Here is a 27,500-nt window from a genome sequence, read left to right as displayed (position 1 = left end):
GCACATTGTACAACGTAGTGATATATATATATATATATATATATATATATATTATATATATATATATGTATGTATGTATATATATTTCGTTTTGGGATTTGGTTTGCAAGATTCTTTATGTGAGTTCGTGTGTTGAAGCATATTCTGTTGTGTTTGGGGAGAGTCATTTTCATTTTGTGCCTTATAATTTAATACACTCACCGGTAAAATTCCCACTTATTTCTTATTTTTATTTTCCTATACTCAAGACTATCGAAAATGTTGCAAGGTGCAACGAAAATTTTAAGAAAATAAAAATAAGAAATAAAGTGGAAATTTTACCGGTGAGTGTTAAATTATAAGGCACAAAAAGAAGATTACTCTCCCCAAACACAACAGTATATATATATATATATATATATATATGGCGGTGCCCCAGCATGGCCACAGCTCATAAGCTGAAACTGGAATCAATCATATATATATATATATATATATATATATATATATATATATATATATATATATATATATATATAAAACGTTAGACGATCACAGTACGAATGTCTTTTGATCAGAGCTAAACATAAATAACAACGAAGAGGGCAACGACGTAAAGTTTCTCTCATTAACTCGCAAAATCCTATGGTCGTATGTTATGTCTGCGTTCGCGGAAGGGATTCAAAATGCCTATTTATATCACTGCTCCGAAGTTAATCACGCTAAAATTAAGCCACCGTCTATAAAGCAGCAGGTTACTGTTATGAATCCTTCTTGGTATCAACTACAGTGGACATAACCGGAATATCTCTGTCAAAGAAAAGAAAACAAAAAGTCTGATGGTCCTGGTGTTTGCTCTTCGGTTAACTTCAACTTTATTTAACTTTATTTAATGTAAATAACGTTCATCATGTTTTACAGCCTCATTAAATTTTTTTTAACCATCAATTGCCTGAAGAAAAGGGAAGCTGTTGTAGGTAGAGTGTGAAAATATTTCTATGTTCTAAAGCGACTGCTGCCAAAAGTATTTTGAACACCACAGGGACTTGAATAAGACTAACAACAACAATTTCTGGTTGTATGCTTGAGCAAATGATAATCAACATTCTTAAGTAACGTTTTCATGTTTGGTAAAATAATCGAGTATCTAGTGAGTATATGTAAAAAAGAGACACAAAATGCAGCTATCGTTAATTTTTCTTTAAACTAGAAATAGTATACTCTTTCTTTTTAAACGCCTTAGTTTGAAATCACCTGTTCAATTCCAAAATATCAAATTGACGAATTAGAAGGAGGTGGATGCAGAGAATTTGACAAAACTTACCTTTTCTGTTGTTTTATCTGATGTAACAGTTTGGTTCTATTTACAACAATCTTCTTAATTTTTTGTTTTAAAGACCTTTCAAATATGATGTTGCAAGTAATTCTATAATTAGCAAAATAATGAAGGTTACTATAACACACTTGGAGAAGTTTACAGACTGTGTTTACGTGGTCTTTGAAGATTCATAGATCTGTATCATGGCTCATTGACTAGTTCAAGCAGGAAATACAAGAGACGTGAAAATGGTTGGTGTGAATTAATCAGTAGGAGACCAAACACTCGTTACTGTAACTGTCTCCAAACACATAAGCTAAGTTGATATAATGTAATACGTAGAATGCAGTAACACAAAACTGGGAAGTTCTGAAACGTTTAATTCGTGTCTTCCGGCGCCTCTCTTCGCTAGTTTTAAACAGAATAAGTCTGTAATACCGATTGTGGTATAGGAAATACTCAACGGGTATCTTTAAGGGTGGAAACTGATTAGTTCTTCCAGGTGTCCTCGGTACGGGGGTAAACATGTCAGTATGAGCATACATGAGATAACTTTAGATGAGCTTCTTCTTTATTTTTCTCCCTCACTTCTTTCTTTCTATTTATTTTTATTTCGACTAGGCTAGATTAAAACTGTAATCAAATAATTATTTTATATGAAGTCTTTGAATATGAAGGATGGGAGAGAAAATGAACGATCAAGAAGGAGTATTGGAGAGGTATTGATAAAGAAGAGTAATGTGACGAAAAGCAATGTTGGCAAGTAATAAAATAATCTTTAAAAAAAAATAGTCAGATATGAAATGTGTGGGAGTGGATAAGTTAGCGGTAGGAGAGAGAGATTATTCAACACGAGCCGAACAGCTGCGGTCGTTGCATATCGAGTTACTTCATGCCAATGATAACTAATATATGCATATATGCGTACATATATATATGTGTGTGTATGTGTGTGTGTGTACGATCATACATACATAGATACATACACTAGCATATTCATCGTTGGGGATGTATGTTGGTACAGATCATCCTTTTTTTTTTAAGAATTTATATATATATATATATATATATATATTAATTTCACTGTTCTTTTCAACACCAAAAGGAAACAAGAACAGAAATTGCAGTCGAGTGCAAAGATTCTTCTCTGGCTTGGCGGATAAGGGTGGTGGCTTTCTGAGTAGAGGAAGCGTGTACTAATCTCATCTCAGTTTACAGTTTTTTTTTCACTTATTAAACCTGAATTTAACATCAGGTGAAAATCTATTTAATTAATGCCATGGTTCTCTAACATATGTTGGTACCAAGTGTGTGGACTAATATATTCTTTAGGGTTAAAATACACAAAAAATATCGTTAGCTACGATCTGTTGGAACGAGATTTTTGTTGCTCATTTCTTAGATCAACTCTGAACAAGCAGACCTATGATCTAATTCCAACCATTATTATCTTACCTATCCTTATATAACCTTCTAAGGATTCGAGGGATTTTGTGCTGCTATTTCTTGCAGTTCATGTGACCAAGTAGTAGCTCGTTCGATGGTACGGGCAACGTGCAAAGATGAATTAATAAAACATAGACTGACTGATGCGATGGTTTCAACGGCCTCCAGTAAATTCATCGCTGTAAATCTGCCAGTTTACATCGCCTTGGTAGTGGGTAGTAAACTCAGTCATAACTCCAGGGCGTAGCGACCCCGTCTAAGATGAGTCCTAAGCACAGCTGGCTCTGGCAGACTGTCTGTAACGAGCAGTTATTTAGGATTACGGATCCTCTCCTGACTTCGAAATTTTGGGTAAGTATCTGGCATAACCGGCTAGAGACCGGTGCGAAATAAAAAGGGATGGAGTGCAAAGCTTCCAGCCTTCCCTACAGTATTCAAATTACAGAAACGAGTCAGCTTATGCTCCTTGGAGAGCGGCAGAAACTAAGACTACGAATTTCATTGCAAAGTGATTACATGGCGAGCCTTTACATCGTTGTAATTATTTATATATCTATTTGCAAAGTAAATATAATGCCAAATCATACATAGAAGTTTTAGGGTAATTACATCGCATCTCATAAGCTGTGAAAAGGTAAATCAGAGACAAAGAAATATACTTTTCTACACTAGGCACGGGGGCCGAAATTTTTGGGGAAGGGTCCAGTCGATTAGATCGACCCAGTACACAACTGGTACTTAATTTATCGACCCCGAAAGGATGAAAGGCAAAGTCGACCTCGGTGGAAAGAGATAAAGAAATATTAAATGTGCTCAACAGCCATAGTCAAAAAGTAAAAAGCTCACAACCCAGAAAAAAATGCAGTATTTTTACTCAGTTTTCATTTGGGGGAAACAAGAATTATTCTAAAAAGATAAATGATAAATTATGAGTAATGCTCTTAAAATAATCCAGTATTCCGTGACTTTGATATTCATTGACGATGCGTTGAATTCCCTCTCACTGCCTCATCTGTGTAATTCTTTTGCGATGTGGAATTTTTTGCGCCGGCGTCATACTTTTCGATTATTATTTCGCTCCTTAAAGTATTCCTTTTTTTTGAAGATTGATAAAAATTTCGTGATCGAAGGATGAAATTTTTTCTTTGTCTTTGAATTTCTTTTAAAAGTTTTAATGAAATTCTTCTTCGGTTGCGCTGCTTCTGCGGATTCCCCTAACTCTCTGTAACCATCCAATTCTATTGTTATGAATTTGAATTGGGAGCTTGAGCTATAGCGAATCTTTCGTGGGATGATTACACAGCCATGGACGTCACCCCCTATGGATGCACTGCAGTTACTCTCTTGATAGAGCTTGATGATCCTGACTGTTGATCTTCTAGGATTCCTTCACCTCAGCATCAATGTAAGAAGCACCATTGGTTCAGTTGAGCTCCCCGCTATCTTTTCACAATCAGCCATGCTGCAGTCCCATGACTTCGCTATATCCCTAGCAGGGTGGCTGAACGGGTGCTATACCTTGCCATGGGACAACCAGTAACTATGCAGGGTACCATTGTCACTCGGTGAGGTAGATTCAAAATATCTGCATACCCGCTTTAATGAAATACAGTGTATTTACTCTGAGAATTACAAACTAATTAAATGTAATTATTACTTTGCAGTGAAGTTACCAGGCGATTTATTTGCCGCGATATAATTAATGCGATCAATTTACAGCAAACCAGTTATTACATGTATGAATGACATAACCATGAGGTGTATGGATGAGATGGTTACGACAGGCAGGGATAATTAAACATGTAAGAATAAGATGGTTATGGCATGTAGGGATGAGTTAGATACATGTGAAGACGAGTTGGCTACGACATGATTTAGTTAAGACAGGTAGGGCTGAGTTAGCTTATACATGTAGCGATAAGACGTAATAAAAAAATAGCGACTTCATATAGGGATCAGATAAATAAAACATTCTGGAACGGGACAATGCCATTTGAACTCTTCTTTACAAATCATATCTATAGCATTCTTTTCCTATTCTTCTCTGAAGTATCGCACACAATCGAGACTCAGATCAGCTTCGAACGAATGAATAAGCTCCACTACATGTATTAACCACTCTACTCGTGTCTGTGAACTAAAAAATTTGAGTGTAATATAATCGGTGAGGGGAGAGAGAGAGAGAGAGAGAAAGAGAGAGAGAGAGCAACATCAACAGTTAACTGGTTTATTAAGTATGTTTTTTAATGAAATAAAATATCCATTAGGGTCTACATTAAATGCTTGCTTTAAGCTTGGAGAATTTGAAACGGAAAGATATCGATAAGATAGATAGTGGTGTTTTGAAGATTCATAATTTGCTCATTTGTCTTAAGTGGTCCTTCTCTTTGAAACTTGACATCAAGAAAGATGGCTTTTTATCTTTTACTTGTTTCAGTCATTGGATTGCGGCCATGCTGGGGCACCGCCTTAAAGGATTTAGTCGAACATATTGATTCCGGTACTTAATTTTAAAGTCTGGTACATATTCTATCCGTCTGAGGATGTAAACAAACTAACACCGGTTGTCAAGCCGAGGTAGGGAACATTCGAGATGCAAAAGATATTCGTAAAACATACATTAGCACGTATATTTGCATGTTACCATTATGACAGTATACACACGCGTGCATATACAAACACACATATTTAAAAAAGAAAATATTGTATATTATGAAATAAAATGTTTATTCTGAAAATTAAAGATAAGTCGTCAAAACAGTTAAGTTTGAGGGTTATTTAAAGACTTCTATTATTTACTCGTGTTGTTAAATAAGCTTAATCTTCACAGTCAGAGCCGTCAGGATCAAGAAATAAAATGAGTCACCTGCCCCTTTCATCCACCTGCTGGCCAAATTCTATGTGAGATTTTCCAAAAAAATCTGTAGGCAAGCGGAAAGACTGATAAAAGCTTAGATGCGACACAAAAGTGCACAGCAGACAATAGTTCATGTGTAATTAAATTCATTTCTGTGAGCTGTCTCTTGCTAGTTCAATATAGTTACAGCAGCTGGCTTCATCTGAATAAACCTAGCACAGTGCTATTGTCAAACTTTAAAGCTCTTTCTACAGAAGCAATATTTAACACGTCTCTCTCCCACTCTCCTCGTAGCCCATGTGACTTGTGTATGACAAATGGACACTGAGTGTGTAATGTAAATCCATTCAACAAACGGCTGTGAACACATACCAGATGGTTTAATAAGTAGAGAAAGAGAGAGAAGAGAAATTAAGTAATTCATCTTTTTCTCTCTCACCCTTATCATCTATCTGATTACATCATGATATATTTATATTTGTGTGGCATTTTAAAAGTGATAGTAAACTATTATTTTTGAAGAGTACTTCCAACCAAGGATATTATTGACGATATTTTGACAACTAATCACCAGTGGGACTGAGGAGTACTTAGAGAAAATGTCTTTGAAGTAGATAAAAGTTTGAAAAAAAAGAAGACTAACAGTAAGAAAAGAAACAGTTTCATTGCTTGGATGCTCGGAGAGAAAATACAAGTACGGGAAGAGTTGTTTTCTTTTTATTTTTTATGCAGGAAGCCTACAATTAGAAAGTGTTCAATATATACGAGGGAGGTATTGAAAAGTCCCTGGCTTTAAGGGTGTCGGGAAAGGCCTGGTTGGAGCCCCAACTTTCCGTGTTCTTTTACAGGGATAAGAAAAACTGAGGGGCAATTGCAATAAGCGTGTGAATCTGAGAGTGAAATATGTTGAATAAAATCATAATTAACTGATCTTCCTGTATTTTTGTTTACCCAAAGCCAGGAACTTTTCAGCACTCCTTCGTAAGTATATATTTCAAGTATATGTCAGAGAACAATGCCTCTATCTAAATCATAAACCAAGAACGTGACTTAATTTAGATTCAGTGTTGAAACTGCTTTACTTCGCCTGTACTTCCTGATGGTTTTGAGAAATGCGTGATAGCCACGAAATTTCACCACCAACTCACCAAATATTTTCAATTGTGCCTTTTTAAAAAAAAATCAATATTTTATGTTCCATACAAATCAAGAATGCAACGCTGATATGGACTTTGCATTGATACGCATTCGCTATTTGCATTACTAATGTCTTTTGTATAATGTATGAATATCACAACTTTCTCTTTCCTTCCTTTAAAATATAAAGCCTTTGTGTCTAGTCAAGCAAAACCAATATTTCAGATCAAGTTAATGACGCCGAAGTCTGTGAGTCAGGCCTGTATTTATACTAGAAAGGGAATCATATTAATGCGTTTGGGAAAGGTATAAATGCCTCATAATCTTGTTTGACATTCTACTATAATGATAAGGCTTCTTGTTCATATAAGAAACGAATATTTTGGGAAACGTTTACTATTACAACCCGTCTCACAAGATCGCTGGACTTTAGAAATAGCTATCACTACTTTATGGAGAAGAACAAGAGCAAGGGATTAGGTAGTTGTTTGTTTCTGTGAAAGAATTTTTTTGTCAAAAAACTTATATTTTTACATTTTGCCACCTTCTCCCAATGTCATACTCTTTGTTTAGTAAACTTTTACTATTATACCCATAATAATAATAATAATAAAGAGATGACGGAACTAAGGTGTATAATTAAACGTATGACGAAAAGTAAAACGGTTATGTCATGATGGCTATGATGCTACTGCTGCTGTTATGTTGGTGATGATGATTGTGATAAGTACGACGATAATGTTAGATTTGACAGGAGTAGATGGAACATAAAACATTGTACGAAACAGGAAGAAAGACCTACTTCTTCGGTATAAGTTTAAGAAGGTTTACTCAAAGCAGCCATGAATGACTAAATCAGGTTAGCTGGCACTATAATTAATTTGTTTTCATAGTATCTAAAAATTTAATATAAGTTTTAAAGCAAACACAGAAACATGAATAGAGTCTGAATTATTATCATTATAGGATTTCTTGCACAGATACCTGGTTACCAAGTTTATATTATATGTAGGTGAGTGAAATGAATAGATTACATAACGTACACGCCTTTTCAATCGCTTTAAACGAGTGAAAGAAATTGCCTCCTCCGGATATTGAGCTTGCAGAATTATTTCGCTCAGCACTTTTATCTCATGTTTTATGCTGATAACTATGAATGACTGTCTGTCCCAACACAACACTTCAAATAAAAATGGTGTTTTATGGGATGCAACTTTTTTTTACTACAATACTATGTTTTTTTTTCTAATAAAAAAAAAAAACAAACTAGAATGTAAAGTATAAAAACAGGAAATTTTTCACCAAAAATATACAAAAGGCTATTATACTGAGCGAGGTAAAAACAACAAAATTCGAAACTTCAATCGCATTGTAATGATTTAATTTTTTTCTTTTTGTGCTATACCTATTGGCGTCAGCGATCATGGGGCTCTATCTCCTGTCCACACATAACATTCTGTAACCAGCTGTTTTCTCCGGCATTTTCTTCCGTTTAGTTTTCTAGTTGTCACTAAGTATTCAAGACTTTGTCTTCTAACACTAATGTTTAATGAGCTTGGACTGTTGCCTCCTTACGCTGTTAAAGAGTTTTCTTGTGGTTTCTGTTCGTCCAAGGACCTCAATGCTTGTTACTCTATCTGTTAGATCACTAAAGCCGAACGAAACATAGAAAAATATACAAAGGAAGTTAAAAATAGATATGTAGTGCTGGATGGCATAACAAATGTACAAACTCAGTGAGGAAACCTCAAGGCGTATGTAAACACTGCAGCATAGAGCACAGTACCAGTGTGGAATTAAGTAACACAGTTTGGAATTAAGTAACAAATATGAAATGAATGACAAATGAGATTAAATCACGAACGAGAGAGAAGAATGATTCCATTTAAAGTTAAAATTACTATTCTAACTTTTATAGGTCAAGGCTATATTTATTAATAATTTTTAGTTTCCATGCAATTATACAGTTGGCTTTATCGCATTTCATCCGAATGTTTGTGCTATTTATAAATTCCTGGAGAAGATCGGAAAAACAAATCAAAATAAGTTTCATACAGCTTTATTGAAAGAGAAAGTAACAACTGATAAAGCTCGAATATGACCCCCAAGGGTCATATTTATATCGTAAGTTTATTGATATTGTTTATTTGTTGACTTTTACTTAATTTTAGTTCCACCATCGCTACACAAGATACCAACTTTCGTATATAAAAGTACAATTTCCTCAGCCAAATCATTTTTTTCTAGCATGTTCTGTACAAGAAATAAAACGAAGTTTAGTCAGCCATTTATTTGTCTTTAAGAAGGCTTTGATAATACAAGCAGCTGTTCTAACTCGCAAAACATTTCCTTTCCTTTATGCTCTAATGTCTGCATCTCTTATGTTAGACAACTGTTATTGCTGTTTAACTCGCGGTCTACAGACCTATGATCCAAGGCATTCTAACTGTGACCATCACGTTTTTTTCTTATGCGTAGAAAACCCAGGGCTACAGTATTGAACATATCGTTTTTAAGACAGCAAAAGAAATAATTTGAGGGAGATTTAGCTATTTTAACAGATCGGGTAACCAAGTAAAGATTCCATACTTCGCATGCCAATTTTTAAAGTTTCCTTATCTCACTCCACAAATCATTGAAAAATCATTTTTTTTTTTCATGTTTTTATGGAATATCCGGAGACCCATAGCATTATCAATAACATTCGGTGCACTGGTCCTGAAGATATTTCCATAGCTTTCACATTAAATAAAGATAAGTATAAACAAAATAAGATAGATAAATAAAAACTAAAAAAGGGCAAGCTTCTAAAATACATACTTCAAATTTATTGGTTACAATAACAAAAACATAAATAAAGCTGGAATATTCAAGTGGAGCCCAAAATATTTTGGAAGGAGTCATCATAGAAGTAGCGTTTACTATTTTGTCATGATCTGGAACTGGGCGTGACGGAAAGCTATAAATTGTCTATCTCCAATACTGGACTTTGATTTCCAATTCGCATCACATTCTTTATTTTATTTATATTTTTGTTTACTCATATCACAAATATTTGAGCGACTGCAAGCAAGTACAGTTGTTTTATATCAGTTTGTGTACCTTGACCTAATTATATTGCAGTTATAACACTACCGTTAATATCATTTCAAAACACAGCCAAATATTTAATGTGAATAGTGCAAATGGGAAAAATATATCCTAAAATGAAATATTTTCATAGTTTAATTGGGGAAACGGATTAAAAACTATCAATATATTGCGGGGTTTTGTTTTGTTTCTAACCACGCAATGTGGGATGGAGAGTATTATACTGCATGCGTCCGTGTGTTTGGGTGTGTATGTGTACCAACGTACAGATTTATATATGTCGGAGAATTAAGTACTGGGCATGTAATTGTACATGTGTCTATATGCACAACATTGTATATATTCATGCTTCAAAGTGTATATATTTACGTTTTAAAGAGTATGCACATAAGCCTCGTGGGCTACACAAACACAAACACACACACACACACACACACACACATATATATATAAGTGTGTGTTTCACAAATTTCTTGATGTGTGAAATTGTGTATTAAAACAAGGAGACTCTTTCCCTGGTTGTAATTCCACTAATTACTTTTTTGTTAATCCGTTAAAGGATTTGTCGCAGTATTTCGCAGCACGGTTATGGCTTTCTCAATGATTTCTCTTCACCTATCTTTTTCTTCGTATTTGTGTCTGGTATTCATCTGTATTTAAATAGATGTACATATTGTGGTGTTCTCTGTAAGTGAAATTGCATTGAGATGGAGTTGTTTGTAGTTGTAAATGTCCATGAATATGCGAGTGCAAATGCATTTGTGCGTTGTGTATTGGTTTCTGTTTAACGAAAACCAAAACTAAGCAAAAAATGCACACACATATGGACACTCACGGTCATAAATATGTGTGTGTGTGTGTCTGTGTTTACCCCCCCCCCAATCACCACTTGATAACCGGTGTGGGTGTGTTTATGTCCCGTAACTTATCGGTTCGGCAAAAAAGATCGATAAAATGAGTACCACCCTTAAAAAATAAGTACTGGGGTCGATTCATTCGACTAAAAATTCAAGGCGCGGTGCCCCAGCATGACCGCAGTCTAATGATTGAAACAGGTAAAAGATATATATATATATAAAGATCAGTCTTTTTTCTTCTTTTCCAAAGCATCACTCCATTTTATTCATAATATGATTTTTAAAGGATGTCTAAATCTGAATGAGAAATCTCATACTGGACAAGTCTCGAAGAGAATCTACGGAGATTGGAAACGACGAGAAGGATGATGGGCTCTCATTAAGTTGGGCTTTAACCATAGCAATCTTCACACGCTAATTAAATTTACTTATACAAATATAAGCACCAACATTTATGATCCAACGGGATAAGTTCTAGCAGTAAAAAATAAATCCCTCACATCTATGTCTTCAACCTCAAAAAAAAAAAAAAAGAAAAAAAGAGTAACATTCCCAGAATATTTAGCACCTAATTTGGTGAGTTAAGTGAACTGAGGTTTGTTGAATCCAGCGTGTCTCCAAAATACACAAGGAAACGGCTGCAGTAAAATTCAACTCAATATTTATGAACCGTTACGACCATTTGGCAGAAGCGTAAGAGTGCTGGATGAACGGCTTTATATAATTGTTTCCCGTTCTCATAGAGTCGGAATATTTAATGTGAAATATGTGTTTGGTGAATATTAGTTATTGCATCGATATTTAGTTGGAAATTAGTGAACTTTCGCTTTAAATTACCTCGCTCTCCCGATTCAGTTCACTACTAACTCAGCACTTTTAGAACTCACAATCATTTCAGTGTGTACCACCCCTTTAGATAGTTACATAGATACCCAGGGGTCAATATTGACTATTTCGCTGAATCTTGTTCTCGACAAAGAGAAATCCAACTGTTCAACAATAAGTAAAACAGGAAGAAGACTACAAAGAGAAGGAAACCCTTTTATCTTCGGTTACTGTCTACTGAACTCTAACCTACCTTTCATCGTTATGCAGCAACGAACTAACCATTTCAGTGGATCTCCTTCCTTGAATCATTGGGTGAAAGAATGATACAATAATTTATCCGATATGACTCATGAAAGGCGTGAAGCCAAATTTGTGAAGGCTGGTAATTACAGCAGCTATAATCCACCCAGTGTGTGTGTGTGTGTGTGTGTGTGTGTGTGTGTTATTGTTAGTTTTGGAATCTCTCATCACTTCAACGAATGAGGATTTAGCAGGACCAGGCTGCATAGTGTTCTGAGTCCGATGTTTTGGCGTGTCGCCTCATGTGGGAGTAGGAACCTATCCGGGATTTGCAGATCCTGTTGCAGAAGTGGTCTCCATCATTTGTGGATAGATTAGACCCAGTTCAACTCTGAAATCTTTTCTCCTTCAGAGTGTTCATCCTGGCTGCTTCTAGAAAGTTGGTAATGACTTGGCAGTTATATATATATATATATATATATATAGTTAATCCAAACAAGAAAGCACAAAAAAACACAACAACGCGAGGACGTGCAACAAATATAGTATTATTGGATTCTAAGGAAAGAAGGAGGGTTTAACGTTTCGAGCGGAGCTCTTCGTCGGAAACATAGGAGAAGGAAAGATCCAGAGAAGGGAAGACAGAGGAAAAAAATCGCCAACGGTACACACACGGTCACAATATATATATATTGTTGGTAACAGAGGGGTATGAAATCTACAATCGAATGTAGCTGAAATCTTTCTCACATCAGTGAAGAAAAAGCAACTAAGTTTACTCGCAATAGTTTGTCCCAAATTTAACAACTTAGAGCGGATGTAAAACTATGAGGAGCACTGTTAAGGATTAGAGCCCAGACAAGAGTAGCATAATACTGCGACAATAGGGTAAATTGATTTTAGTCTTACAAAAGTGAGACTGAAGTAGTGAAACTGGTGAAGGATTAGTGTAATGTGTGTCTGAGGGAGGATTTGTGTTGTGGAACTGTGAGTAAAATAACATTCTGTGAGTAACGATGGAATAATGTTGAGACCATTTGTAGAGTAACGTTGTGCGACTTTTAAGTGGAGTTATTTTGTAGGAGTGAAGGTAGAATAAATGTTGTAGAACTGAGGGTGGAATAATGCCGTAGAGCTGAGAGTGGAGTAACGTTGTGGAACTGCCGATGGAGTTAATGTTTGTGGAGCTAAACTGAGATGATAAATGTTATAGGACTGAGGGTGATATTGTGGGCCGGAGTGTGAGGTAGTGTTGTGGGATTAAGAGCAAGAGTAATTTCCAGAAAGAGGCTATTATAATTCGTCATCGAAAACAAAAAAGTGACGCTACTGGTGTTTGAGATATGAAGAATAAACTGCTGTTAAAATAATAATGTGCAAGACGGTGGAATCAGTTGCCTTCTTTAACTTACAATGTCTTTCTATTCTAACAGAAAGAAAAACAAACAAGTGACATCTCTGATTTTACATTAATCTAGCCAAAGTAACGTTAAAAGAAAGTCTGGAGTAACTAACAGATGTTATTGCAGAGAATGTCGCACAAATGAATCCAAATGGTTAGTCTTCGGTGATGCGACAGTGCTGATGATAATAGAGTTGTGTGAGGTTGAGACCCTAAGCAGAGGTGCAGTAAATTTGAATGTCAACCTAAAGACAGATTATTGTAAATGTTATGATAAGACATAGGGGGTGCTGTTATGAAGCAAAACTTTGTTAAGTTCTGAAGCAGGGTAATGAGAGAGTGAGAGAGAAAAGCTTTCTTTCAAATGTAAATACCATTGAAATGGCGTCTGCCCACCAATACCCAGCACCCTTATCTTCTCGAGTATAAACAACAGCAGGCAAGGCAACACTTCCATGATCTCAGCGTCATCATATATACACAACACAGATGCGTCGCCACACGTAGGATGAGAGAGAGAGAGAGAGACAGAGAGAGACAGACAGAGAGGGGGAGGGGACAAACTGGGCGCTGGTGGGGGAGTGAAGTTTATAAACTAACACCCATCATCTCCACACTTTCCATGTACAACTGTAATAACATAAACCTTAACCTGATTCAAAAAGAAAAATAATGAAATACAGCAATGAAAGACTTAAAACTAAATTCGCAAAGAAGTAAAGAAACAATGAGCAAAACTTTAAGCAGGGACAAGAAGTTGCTAAATATTTGTTTAGAGTATAACTTAATACATGCAATCAATACAACGGTGTTAATGTTGATTTCAAAAATCAAAACAGAAGGGCTATCTTCGACTTACGATAAGGTGTAATATATATGTCTTCAGTCAATTAATATAAGAACGAGAATTAAATTCACCTCAAAAGAGGTGCACCTAAAATCGAGGCTAGTAAATGGTTATATTATGCGAATCGTAGTCTATGGGGTTGAAACTTGGATAATGTACAGAGTAATGGAAAGGAAGATAGATGCCTTTGAAATGTGGGTCTTTCGTAGATTGGATAGAATAAGCTGGTAAGTCAAGATAACAAATGCTGCAATATTAGAAGAGCTGAATGTCCAAATAGACCTTACTATCAAGAACCAAGCCCACAAAGCTATCATATTCATATTTGGTGCATACGATGCACCACAAATCACTACCCAAAACCATCTTGCCGGAAGTGTGGAGGGGAAAGAAGCAAGTAGCTGTCAAAAATGTTTAAACTGATAACATCAAAGAATGGAGTGGAAACAAGAGCCTGGCTGTTTTTATGCATGCAACATTACACAGAAGGAACTAGAAACGCTTGACAAGCCGACCCCTGGACATATGGAGAGCACCTAGATGATGATAAGACAGTTTTATCCGGAGGTGACAATAATTCGTTGCAGAATTATGGTCATCTCCAGCATGTACAAAATTTAGTTCCAGCCAATGAGAGATCCTCTATGAGGTCATTCGACTTGCTAGAAATATCAGTAATTTATGGGAGATCAGCCCTTAAATTATACTCTGCTGTCACGGAAAGATAAGAGCACGTTGGGGCAGGTTAACATGCGGTTTACAGTCGTAAAAAAAGTAAAAGTAAGTTGCGATAGAAATCAGAAGTGACGACTGTGAGATGCCGAAATTTCATGATAAGAAGGTAAAAATAACTCCCTTGTAATGCCACGTCCACAGGCACCTACATACATAGTAACTTTTAGTGATATGCTACGTATTTCAGAAGTAGCTGAACATCGTTCCATTGTAGTATAACTCAGCGAAGAACACCACTGAAAAGTGTGACTGTTTTCATCAATATCTATAATTTTACTGTCACTTTTTAACGACCGTAAATTGTGTGTTAACTTTGGGATAATGATGTCCTTGAATGCCTGAGATAAAGATGGAATAGTCATAACTAAAACTTCTTTGATCATAGATCTAATTAGTTAGAGCTGACATGAGGCAAAAAAAAAACAAACTACAAAAACTAAAGAAAAAACAAAAACAAGAACAGTTAGATTCGTTGGATCTTTGTGGTTTTCGTCACTCTTTACAATTATCTTAAAAAAATTTTTTTATGTATCATATATATGAAATTTTTGGAGCTGAATCCGAATTTGTTATTCATTTATTCTAGAAAAATTTTGCAAAAATGTTATAGGTGTTCAAAGTTTGATAATTTTCAGAATTTTCAGCCAATCAGAAAACAGCACGTTCGTTGCCTCTTCCATCATCAGGGGTGGGTGGGGGCATCGGCATGTCAAAACATTAAACTAGTTACGCGAGGAAGTTAAATATTTAAAAGTAACGAACAAACTAACAGGAGTTGCTAGAAATAACAACCAAAACATTAAAATATACAGGAGCAAAATTAATATCAAAGCATTCACAAGGAAATTAAATATCTAAAAGCTACGAACAAACCAACTGGAGTTGCTAGAAATAACAATCAAAACATTGTTTAAAATAGACATTTATTAGTTTAAAAAAACTTCAAGAACGAAAGTTTGCAATACGCTCTAGGATTTTATAAAATAAATTATCTTTCCCGTATCTCTTTCTCCACATAAATTCACAAACATAAGAGTCAACCATGCCCAGATACTTTCAATTTGTTGAATGTGAGTCCCATCTGTTATGAAAATAAACAATTATAGAACAAGTGGTGGTTACACTCCTTGTGCGCATGCACAACATCTTTGGCTACTATGGAAATAGAGTTCTTCGCAATCAGCTATGGAACGAGTGGTGCTTTTTGCTTCTTCACCACGGTGATATCTAAAATACTCGCTTGTGATTGGCTAAAATACCCAAATTTTGCAAATTTTAAAGGCTAATAACTTTTTAATTATGGATTTATATGGAAAATGAATTTCATTTTCATAATTAGTAAACAAAACTTAATCCATATACCAAATTTGAAATCAATTAGAACAAAATTGTAAACAGTGACGAAAACCTCAAAGATCCGATTCGTTAAGTTTGTTTAACTTGTTTTGTAGTTTATATTTATGCATAGAAACTTGGAGATAATTGGATTATGATGTTTATCTTTGACCACAACTTCTGCATAAAGTTAGAGTTAAGGCAATTAACAGAACTATTGCAACGAAAACTCGAAACTAGGCCATGAGCTAGATTTGCCGAGAATTTGTAGCCCACCAATATTGGTGCTAATAATTATAATAATTTACACAAAATTGGGTAAAAACAAAATTGTGGCTTCGTGATAAGTTTGCTTCCCAACCATATGATTGCGAGTTCAATATGGCACTTTGGACAGATGTCTTCTACTACAGCTTCGGCCAACCAAAGTCTTGTGAGAGGATTTGGTAGACGGAAACTGAAAGAAGACCGTCGTGTGCGTGCGTGTGTGTGTATGTATGTGTACGTGCGTGCGTGTGTGTGTATGTATGTAGCGTGCGTGCGTGCGTGAGTGTGTGTGTGTGTGTGTGTGTGTGTGTGTGTGTGTGTGTGTGTGTGTGAATTTGTGTTTGTCCACCATCACCACCTGACAGCCGGTATTGGTTTATGTCACGTCACTTAGCGGTTCGGCAAAAGAGTGTGATAGAATAAGTACGAGGCTTAAAGATAAGTATTGGGATCGATTTGTTCGACTAAACCCATTAAGATGGTGTCCCAGCATGGCTGCAGTACGATGACTGAAATAAGTCTCCTCCTAAATTAAACCATTTTAGGATGAGAGTGTTAGGCAATTACATCGACCTCAGTATTTGACTGGTGTTTTATTTTATTGACCCCGAAATTATGAAAGGATGGTTGAACTCGGAACGAAAAGAGCTGTAAAAAATACAGTTAAACCTTTTTTGTTCAACGTGTTGACGAATCTATCAGCTCGCTGCCTTAATCTCTCTATATATAAACGGCAGTTTGTCTGTGCGTTTTCTGTGTGTCTGTTTTCTCGTACCCTCACTCTGACCACGGCTTTCAACCGATTCTGATGAAACTTGACACACACATAGCCCAATGTCATAATTCAAAACTAACGCAGCGAAAATTTTGAAAAGTTCCCCCAGTTCTGAAAAAAATCGATAAATTCGACATGGGGTCGAGAATCAGAAACCCAAACCACAGACCGTCTAGGGGACGCAACTCCACCTTTTTTAACTCTCAAAAAAATTTACCATAATTTTTTTCCCATTTTTTTTTGCTATTTTTTGGCTATAACTCTCTAAAAATGCTTTATAGTTATTTCCCTTACAAACCTGAGCAACGCCGGGCGATACTGCTAGTAATAATATAAATCCTTTCTTCAATAGATACAAGGACTGAAATTTTGTGGAAGGGGACCACTCGATTACATTGGCCCCAGTGTTTGATTGGTTCTTAATTTATCCACCCAGAAAGGATGAGGCAAAGTCGACCTCGGCAGATTCTGCCATCTCGCCACTTTAATAATAATAATGGTTTCAAACTTTGGCACAAGGCCAGCAATTTTCGAGGGAAGGGTTAAGTCGATTACATCGGCCCCAGTGCTCAACTGGTACCTATTTTATCGATTTCGATAGGATGAAAGGAAAAGTCGACCGCGATTAGTGGAAAGGAGGTATCCTGAAACTAGAAACCTCATCCGAATGCTTGTAACAGTTGACTTCGTTAAAGGCTCTCAATATACCACGTGGTAGTGTTTAAAAAGGTGATGGGATAAGTCCCGCACCCATATGGGCCATGAACTCAGAACACGAAGATCCAGAACAAATACTGCAGGACATTCGGTCTGACATTCTTACAGGTACGCTAATCCACTACATTGGATTGGTCGTTTTGTTTTAACAATCCTGATAAGAAGAAAGGCAAAGTTGACGTCGTCGGGATTTGAACTTGGATCCCAGGGTCGGAATACCGCAAGGCAGATTATCTATGCGACGCACTAATGCTTCTGCCAATTCACAGAATCATCATAGATAAACTTTAGTATGATATTTTATAGGATTCTTACTTTTATAAATTAATATTTTAAAGTACCTCGAATGCGGTGAGTTGTCAGAATCATTAGCACGCCGGGCAAAATGCTTAGTAGCATTTCGTCTATATGTTCTGAGTTCAAATGTGAGCAAGGTCGACTTTGCCTTTCATCCTTTCAGGGTCGATAAAATAAGTACCAGTTGAGCACTGGGGATCAATATAATTGACTTACCCCCACCCCGAACTTGCTGGCCTTGTCAAAATTTGAAACATTTTAAAGTGTTAAGTAGCCCGAAGTTATATATATATAAAATCTTTTGTCTCTCTGTCTGTTCCCAACGCATTCTCAAACGGCTCAACCAAATCAAATCAAATCAAATTTTATATGGTAATGCTCTCAGACCCCGTGAGTATCAGCAGGCAATTTTGGGGGATTAAAATAATGCAGCATTGGCACTGGTTCCGTATTACGTGTCAAAACTCAAAGAATAAAAGTGAAACAATAACATCTATATTATGTGATATATTGTTTTACTTTTATACTTTTACTTTTAATTCTAACCACGACGACGGCGTCACATTTTGTATATGACTGTGTATCTGCCTGTGAATGTATGTGTGTGACTGTATGAGCGTGTATGTCTCACAGTGTGCGTGTCTTTCCGCGTTAGGTTCGTTATTAAACATACTATCTATATGTATGTGAAGGCTGGTCAGTGTCAATACCAAATTTTATTTTCATTTAGATTAAAACAATATAACATTTCATAGAGATAATCTTTCTATTTACGGAAATGCACCTGCATAGCAAGTGACTTGATCTGAGATTGTGTGCTCGGAGCATATATATACAACCTTCGACGGAGTAACAGTTATATGTACAACTTGAACAGAAACACATATCAGTACATAAAAATACATTTACATGTACATGCACATATACACACACGCAGACACGTCTACAAACATATGTAAATGTTCACATACATACATACATACATACATACATACATACATACATACATACATACATACGTATATGAATGCATGGGCATTTACACATATACATACATACATGCAAACATACATACATACTACATACATACATACATACATACATACATACATACATAAACACATATATATCATGTACTAACAGTTATTTTCTTAGATGCAGCACGAAGTTTTGCCAGTGAAGAGGTCGCAGTTTCAAGGCGACGAAAATATTTCGACACAATTGAAATCTAAATGTCGAAGTGAAAATAATGATCTTTGTCTGTTCTTGAATGCTTTACAAACATCTTCAACACTGCAATATTTCTATTGTCACAAGGACAATTTTCATTTCCATTATTTCAATATAACATTTCATAGAGATAATCTTTCTATTATCAACAGGACATTTTATACCACGACGACAACGACATCATATTTTGTATGTAAGTGTGTATCTGTCTGTGAGTGTATGAGTGTGTATATGTCTCATAGTGTGTGTGTCTTTTCGCGTTAGGTACGTTATTAAACATACACATCTAACATGCATATACATATGTAACGGTACATTATTAAACATATACATCTACACATACATATACATATGTGACGACGACGACGTCACATTTTGTATATGATTGTGTATCTATCTGTGAATGTGTGTGTGAGTGTATATGTCTCACAGTGTAGGTGTCTTTCCGCGTTAGGTACGTTATTAAACACATATGTATCTGAGGGCTGGTCGATTAAAACAATATAACATTTCATAGAGATAATCTTTCTATTATCAACAGGACATTTTATACCACAATGACAACGACAGCACATTTTGCATATGACTGTGTATCTGTCTGTAAATGTGTGTAAGTGCATGAGTGTGAAGATATGCCTCAGTGTGTGTGTGTCTTTCCGCGTTAGGTACGTTACTAAACATAAACACATCTACACATACATACACATGTGTGACGACTAACATCCGTGAATGTATGTCTGTGTGCTTATCTTACTATATGTATGTGAGGTCTGGCCAGTGTCAATACGAAATTTTATTTTCATATCGATTAAAACAATAAAATATTTCAGAGATAATCTTTCTATTGTCAACAAGACATTTTATACCACGACGACAACGACATCACATTTTGTATACGACTGTGTATCTGTCTGTGAGTGTATGTGTGTAAGTGTATGAGTGTGTATGTGTCTGTGAGTGTGTGTTTTTCCGTGTTAAATACATTATTTAACACACACACACATGCCTGAATGTATGTATGTGAGTTCTAGAAGTGACACTGTTCCATTACCAGGTAATAATTATCGCAACTGTTGCAAGTTTGCTAGGCATTTACGATTACATATTTACCCTTACATTAAGAAATTTATCCTATATATAATTCTTTGTCTCTCTTCAATAATTATAGTTTCGTTTACTGATAAATTAGCAGTTCCATACATATGCTTCTATTTCGTTCATTTGCTTATATCTCGTTAATTTACACTGCATAGAAAAATACAGACATACTATATACATACCACACGATAAGCCATGATGCCTTATTTTTTCAAGTAATACATTATTACATGTAACTGCACAGGCTCACTTTATGTTTTTTTATTCTACAGCCACACCAGCGATCCAATGTCAACCCTTCGCCTTCTACATTTGAACAGTGCACTTCCCCGTCGCCTTCTCCCATTGCAGCCCATTTCCGGAATGTACCGATTTGCGTACAATATCTCCGTTACACCTTCCATTCATTTTATTATCAACCATACGATTGGTCGTGTTTGACGCAATGCTGGCCGCCTCAAAAGCGAGTATATCCACTGAAAGCTTTTCGGTGGGTTCAAAAATTACGTACCCCCATCACTCCCAATTTCGCATGATAGGTTAGGGCATGGAATCCTCCAAACGGACGTATTGCATGTTGCTTAGTCGAATTAGACCATCATTTACTCCACGAATGTTTTATTGTTAATGCTGCACTTTCCCGTATCACATGTTTCAACATAACTAATTTATTTATACAAACTATAAACATTTTAATCCCAAGCAAAGCCGAGTATCTCTGCTTTGTTAAATATTTAAAAAAATCATTGTTGCGTAGTCAGCGACTTGTAGTCCAGTCAGGCACCTTGCCAAGACATTACGTTTTACTTCACATTAGTGAATCCCTCAACCAGAAAGTTGAGAATGACACAACTTGGCTATCACACTACCTCATTTTTTTTTCTCAAAATACTTTGCTCTAATATTCCTGCATTTCCTCTTACGAAAATGACAATTCTGCAATTTTTGTTATCAAAATTTAATTTAAAAATATAAAAATATTAGTCCCGCCCTTTCATTAATGTTTGCCTTCCCCATAAGGTATGAGGGTACTATTTAAGAAGAGTGGTCCCGATGCGCGCCCTCGCGTACTCGCGCATCCGCGCTAGCTAGTCGTAACTAGTCGATCCTACAACGACTACCTAGCAAAGTAAATAAAACACAAAATAAATAATTTTTTTACACAAAGTAAATAATCTTTTTAAAGCAAAGTAAATAAAACACAAGAACAGGATCTTTTCAGTTTGAACGGCTGTTTTTTCTAGCGGTGTCATATGAAATTGTCACCCATGATTATGACTCTAGTATCGATCTATTGCATTTCAATGTTTTAGGGTTAGGGTTAGGGGTGGGGGGAAGGGTATCTTTTTTTTTCTTCAGAAATGTAAATAAACTCAATCTGTTTCTTAAACGAGGGGCATATTCATACGGCACAGAATGTTTTCACCTCAATAGACGTCATTGATTGGTTGAAATTGCAGAAATTGAAGAAAAAAAGCAACAAATATCTTACAAACCATAGAATTTTCTCAATAAAGCCAAGAGGAAAAGATGTTTTATAAGCACATTCTACCAGCATACGAAGTTTAAAAGTGTTTAGTTACGTGGAAATTATTTTTAAAAACTGCCGTTCAAACCGAAAAGATCCCAGGAACACAAAGTAAATATTTTTTTTAAACAAAGTAAATAAAACAAAAACAAAGTAAGGATCGACTAGTCCCGACGAGCTACAGCGGATGCGTGAGTACGCGAGTGCGCGCACCGGGACCACTCTTCTTAGATAGTACCGGTATGAAGCTAAAACTCTTCTACCAAAATGTTTAGATCTTCTGACACGGTTAAACGCAAAACAACTGAAGTAAAAAGCAATTTAAAAAATAAAATAAAATAAAATAAAAGGTTACAGAAAAATAAAAACGAAAAGCAAAGAGAAAAATATGGCTGAAAAGCCAAATTTTGTTATCAAGTTCAAGTTCAGGTTGTTGAAATTGGAAAGCTTCCGTTACACTATTTATAACAAATGAAAACATTGAGCGTATTTCTAGCGGAATTTCCAAAACAAGCAGCCAGCGTTGTCATAGAATATACAACACAACATTTGTAAAAAGGAAAGCATTTCGAAAGTTGAAGAATAATAGTGGTAGTAGTAGTAGTAGTAAGCCAGGCGAGCTTTCCTACTGTAAACTCCAACGTTGTTTTGGTTGTTATATCTACAATATCCATGTTTATTTTAACGTCTGTATATTTGACTGATTTCCTAAGTCGCACCCGTTTTAGGCTACTTTTCATACTCACACACGACGATACAGTTTACAGTAGAAAACCATACACACACGCACACATTCATTCCTTGAGAAAGATGCTCAATACATGTAGAAGATATGTTTTTTTTCTTTTTTTAAAACATGTTAGTTTGCACTAGAAAATTTATAGATATATATTCTTTCCTCATGTGCCAACACAGGTTAAATACTGATGTTTCAAATACAAACTTCTCACATATAGAGAAGAGAGGCAATGAGTATATTTAACAACTGTCTTTCAAAGGATTATAGGAAAACATTCATGATGTAACATGGTTAGAAATGGCTGCATGAAGGATTGGAAACCAGGTCGCTGTCTCAAGTAGTCATGAATTCACATATTCTCCACGATGCTCTCTTCATTAGAAGTTAAACATTATAATAATAAAGTTACTATATACATATTGTGAGTGTGTGTGTGTATGTCTACTGCTATGTTTCGGTGTATAAGGGGTCCTGATAAGTGCAAGAACTAAGAGGTTCAGTCAGCTCTGTTCAATTGCACAGAGAGAGAGAGAGAGAGAGAGAGAGAGAGAGAGAGAGAGAGAGAGAGAGAGAGAGACAGAGGGAGAGACAGAGGGAGAGAGAGAGAGAGAGAGAGAGAGAGTTAATAATACAAACATTTAGGAGATCCACTTTGATGAACTCACACGAATACACACGCAAAGAAAAAATAATAAATTGCATTTATGTGTCTAATTATGTAGATGAACATATGTATATATATATATGAAACTCCAGGTATACACACAGGCATGTAATTAAACAAAAGCCCGAAAAACTTGTTTAACCAATTTAATGTTGAGCCGTTCGTATAAGATAACGACACATCTGGTTAGTGATTCAAGCTAATGTGCATAAATTAAAAACTCCTATTTTAATTGTAGGTGTGCATCTATGTTCCGCATTCTATTAGTGTGTATCTGTATACATATCATTTACGTTGATAGAGCAGTGCATGGTTCTATGGCAGAGATAATAATGATTATTCATGACAGTGGGGAAAGATTGTATTATAATTAACGGATTTACTTGATATACATTCACACGTATGCATGTGTACTTGCACCCCTCTCTCTCTCTCTTGCTCTCTCTGTCTGTCTGCCCCCCTCTCTCTCTATATATATATATACGCACATGTTTACAATGTATGTGTATACATATACACACATACATATATACGCACACGTGTATATACATATATATGTATAAATGTGCATACACATGTATATAGATGCACACATATAGATGTATATATATATATACACATATATATATGTATACACACACATATATATACACATACATATATGTATATACATAGATATACGTATATACATTCATATATATGTGTATACATTCATATATACGTATACATACATATGTGTGTACACATATATATACTTACATATACATATATGTATGTATACACACACGCACACACACACACACACATATATATATATACGCACATGTGTATATACATATATATGCATACACACACATAATTATATATATATATATATATATATATATATATATATACATATGTATGCAGATACACACACACATATATATATATGTATAAATGTGCATACACATGTATACAGATGCACATATATATATATATGTATGTATATATATATATATATATAATATATATATATATATATATATAATATATATATATATATATATATATATATACTTACACACACACACGTACATATTTATATACAAATATATACATTCACATATGCATAAACATACATATATGCACTTGAGAGTTCCAAAAGTTTTGAAAGCCACATAGCATGACAGCAGGAAAAGAATGTATTTGGAATCACTCATAGGAGTCAGTCAACACACAAAAAATCGGTGGAATACTACCTCGCATGAGCGCACGCAAATAAGAACACACACACACACAGGGTTTTTGCTATATGCTTGCCCACATAATAGCATACGTGCACTTAACATACATAGAGATTCACAGGAAAAAGTGTAAGTACTGCGCGCGCACACATAAACACACACACAAAGGCGCCTCTTATGAAATATTTCTTTTATTCTAGTGATATTCACGAACATTTATGTGTATAGATGGTGCTGATGACGATGATGATCTTGGTAAATGAGTTTGTCTTGTGTTGGCGTGTATGCATGTTGGGGAGAGATACAGCAGCTGTGTATGTTATGTGTGTAAGTGTGTGGTTGGCGGCGAGTTCGCGCGCATCCCTGTGTATGTTGTGACGCTGACACAGACAGATATCAGCAACATCATCGCTACCATCACTACAACTACAAAACTCAGAGGAAAGTTAAGTGAATAGTATTGATTTGATGGCGCTGCTTGCCTGTCTGCCTGCACCAACACCGACAGCTGGCTGGGTTAGCTGACTGACAGAGCGACAGGCAGGCAAACAGACAGACATACAAACACACACACTCGTACACTTTGACACAGTAACAGTAAAAGAGAGAGAGAGAAAGAGAGAGAGTGATTGAGTTGGTGAGCAGTTTTACATTAATCCCGAGAATGTCAACAACGGATTAACAATAATCAACCTGGCTTCATGACAATGCGATCAGATATCTAAACAAATATATAATTAAGAAGTTTCTCTAATACTATTAGAAAGCATTTCAAAATATAGTATGTTATTGTATAGTATAGTATGTTATAGTATAGATGTTCATGACATTGAATTACACAGATTTCCGGTTCAATGCAGTACCCTGGAGTGAATGAAGAGGAAGCGGGGGATTAATCATTGCATATAATGGTGACACAGTCATGAGGATAATGATGATGATTGTTGTTGTTGTTTAGATCCAGGTCAATCAACTTTTATCGAGCAGAACTATGAGCAAAGGCAGTCCAACCGTGACCAGCCCGCCTCTATTTAATGTGTATGTCTAGAAATATATAATCCACTGTTATTTCTTTATTTAAAAGGGAAGGGCTGGATTTAAAGGAGATTTGGCTGCTATTTCTAGCATCTGGCGGCAAAGCAGAGGTTGGTTTCCTCGATGACGATGATGGTGATGATGATAGTAATGATGATGATGATGACAGCATTTTAGATCACCCATGTCTTTCGTAATAACTATAACCAATAACAACAACGATAACGGTATGACTTGTTTCGGTCACAAAGAAGTACAATTAATGGGCAAGTTGTACTAACGTTCGAGTACTTACCCTACCGAGTTGTTATGCGGGGGTGTCGATGAAGAGACATTTGTGACGAAAGTGAAGTAGTTCTATCTACACTCTGAATCGAGACTGGGTCACGACATTTTATTTACGGGTAACTTACGAATGCAATATGATGCTCGTTCAATAAATAAATGTAAGTAAATAAATTTTATTGACACGCGACTTCGAAATTTCGCCGATGATGTTGTTGTCAGTCCAATGAAGAAAGACATTACCGGTGAAACTTCGAAAATAAGTGTCAATTGATGATATTTGGTTCTACACATGTATCGAGTTATTTTTTTGTTTTTTCAGTTAGTGTTCGCAGATTTTTATAATTTTTAAATTTCATAATTATAAAAAGAGAGGAAAAAAAATATTTAGCTGTATAAATAAATAAACGATTATAACTTTTTAAACAGAGATGAGCTGGGGGGGGGCACGGGAAGAGAAGAAATGGGAATTTACGACATTCATGCCTTCATCTATTAACTATATACATGAAGTGAAACAACAAATAATTTAATTACTAATATTTTACAAGAAACCTTACTAATAACAAACCCAGTAAGGGAGCCGATTTAATCCAAAAGGAAATTTGAGTTAAAAAAAAAATCAATGAACTACAAAAACAAGAACGATGATGATGATTATTATTATTATTTAGACACAAGGCTAGTAATTTTGAGGCGGGTAGGATAGTCGATACTATCGACCCCAATACTTGACTGGGGTCTTATTTAATAATAATAATAATAATAATAATAACAATAATAATAATATTCCTTCCTACTATAGGCACGAGGCCTGAAATTTTGGGCGTGTGTTTAGATTACTGCGATCCCAGTGCGTAACTGGTACTTTCTTTATCGACCCCGAAAGGATGAACGGGAAAGTCGACCTCGGTAGAATTTGAACTCAGAACGTAAAATAATAATAATGGTTTATAATTCAAGCACAATACTTAGAATTAACCCTTTCCACACCAACCCGCCCAAAAACTGCCCCTAGTTCTATGACAAACTTACTGCTTTAAAGTGATCCAAGTTGAAACTTTGTATCAAAATTTCCTATTAATTTTGGTTCCTAACTCCAGCTAAATAATGACAAAGTTATTTACTAAATTCATTATTTTCAAATTTAGCTGAAACAAAAGCTGTGAATTTCAATAATAATAATAATGGTTTTTAATTTAAACTCAAGATCTGCAATTTTCGTCCCCAGTACTTGACTGGTATCTTAATAAATAATAATAATAATAATAATAATAATAATAATAATAATAATAATAAACAACTTACCACGTTCATGTATCCATTCTGATAACTGGGAGGAAATTGTTTAACTTTAGATTGTGTCATTGTGGCCGATTTGGAATTGTCACAATACACCGAGGTCATGATGGCACCTTGAAATGTGTAGCCCTGGTTGCTTGGTAAACAGAAGCTTTCCCTCCTTGAAACACAAAGTTGGTAATTCCGTACAAATAATTCCTAGTGAACTGTTTAAAAGTTCACACTAAGCATCGAAAGGTAAGAAAAAAAAAGGGGGTAAAAATAAA

General features: G+C 35.5%; 1 protein-coding gene across 2 annotated transcripts in view; it reads right to left on the bottom strand.

The window, feature by feature from the left end:
- LOC115209130 (ras-related protein Rab-1D) overlaps positions 1 to 27,500 on the bottom strand; it is a 174,627-nt gene that overhangs the window by 146,681 nt on the left and 446 nt on the right. Inside the window, exon 1 of one of the 2 annotated variants that reach the window (XM_029777275.2) lies at positions 27,241 to 27,500. This exon is cut by the window's right edge and continues 446 nt beyond it. In XM_029777275.2, the coding sequence (XP_029633135.1) occupies positions 27,241 to 27,339 (99 nt within the window). In that variant the 5' untranslated portion in view covers positions 27,340 to 27,500. Of the gene's footprint in view, positions 1 to 1,303; positions 1,434 to 27,240 lie in introns of those variants that run through there. The other variant, XM_036501262.1, reaches the window with a different exon arrangement.

Source organism: Octopus sinensis, linkage group LG3, assembly GCF_006345805.1.
Source record: "Octopus sinensis linkage group LG3, ASM634580v1, whole genome shotgun sequence".
NCBI lineage: Eukaryota > Metazoa > Mollusca > Cephalopoda > Octopoda > Octopodidae > Octopus > Octopus sinensis.
Note: the sequence above shows the minus strand (reverse complement) of the source record. Positions and strands in the feature narration are given on the sequence as shown.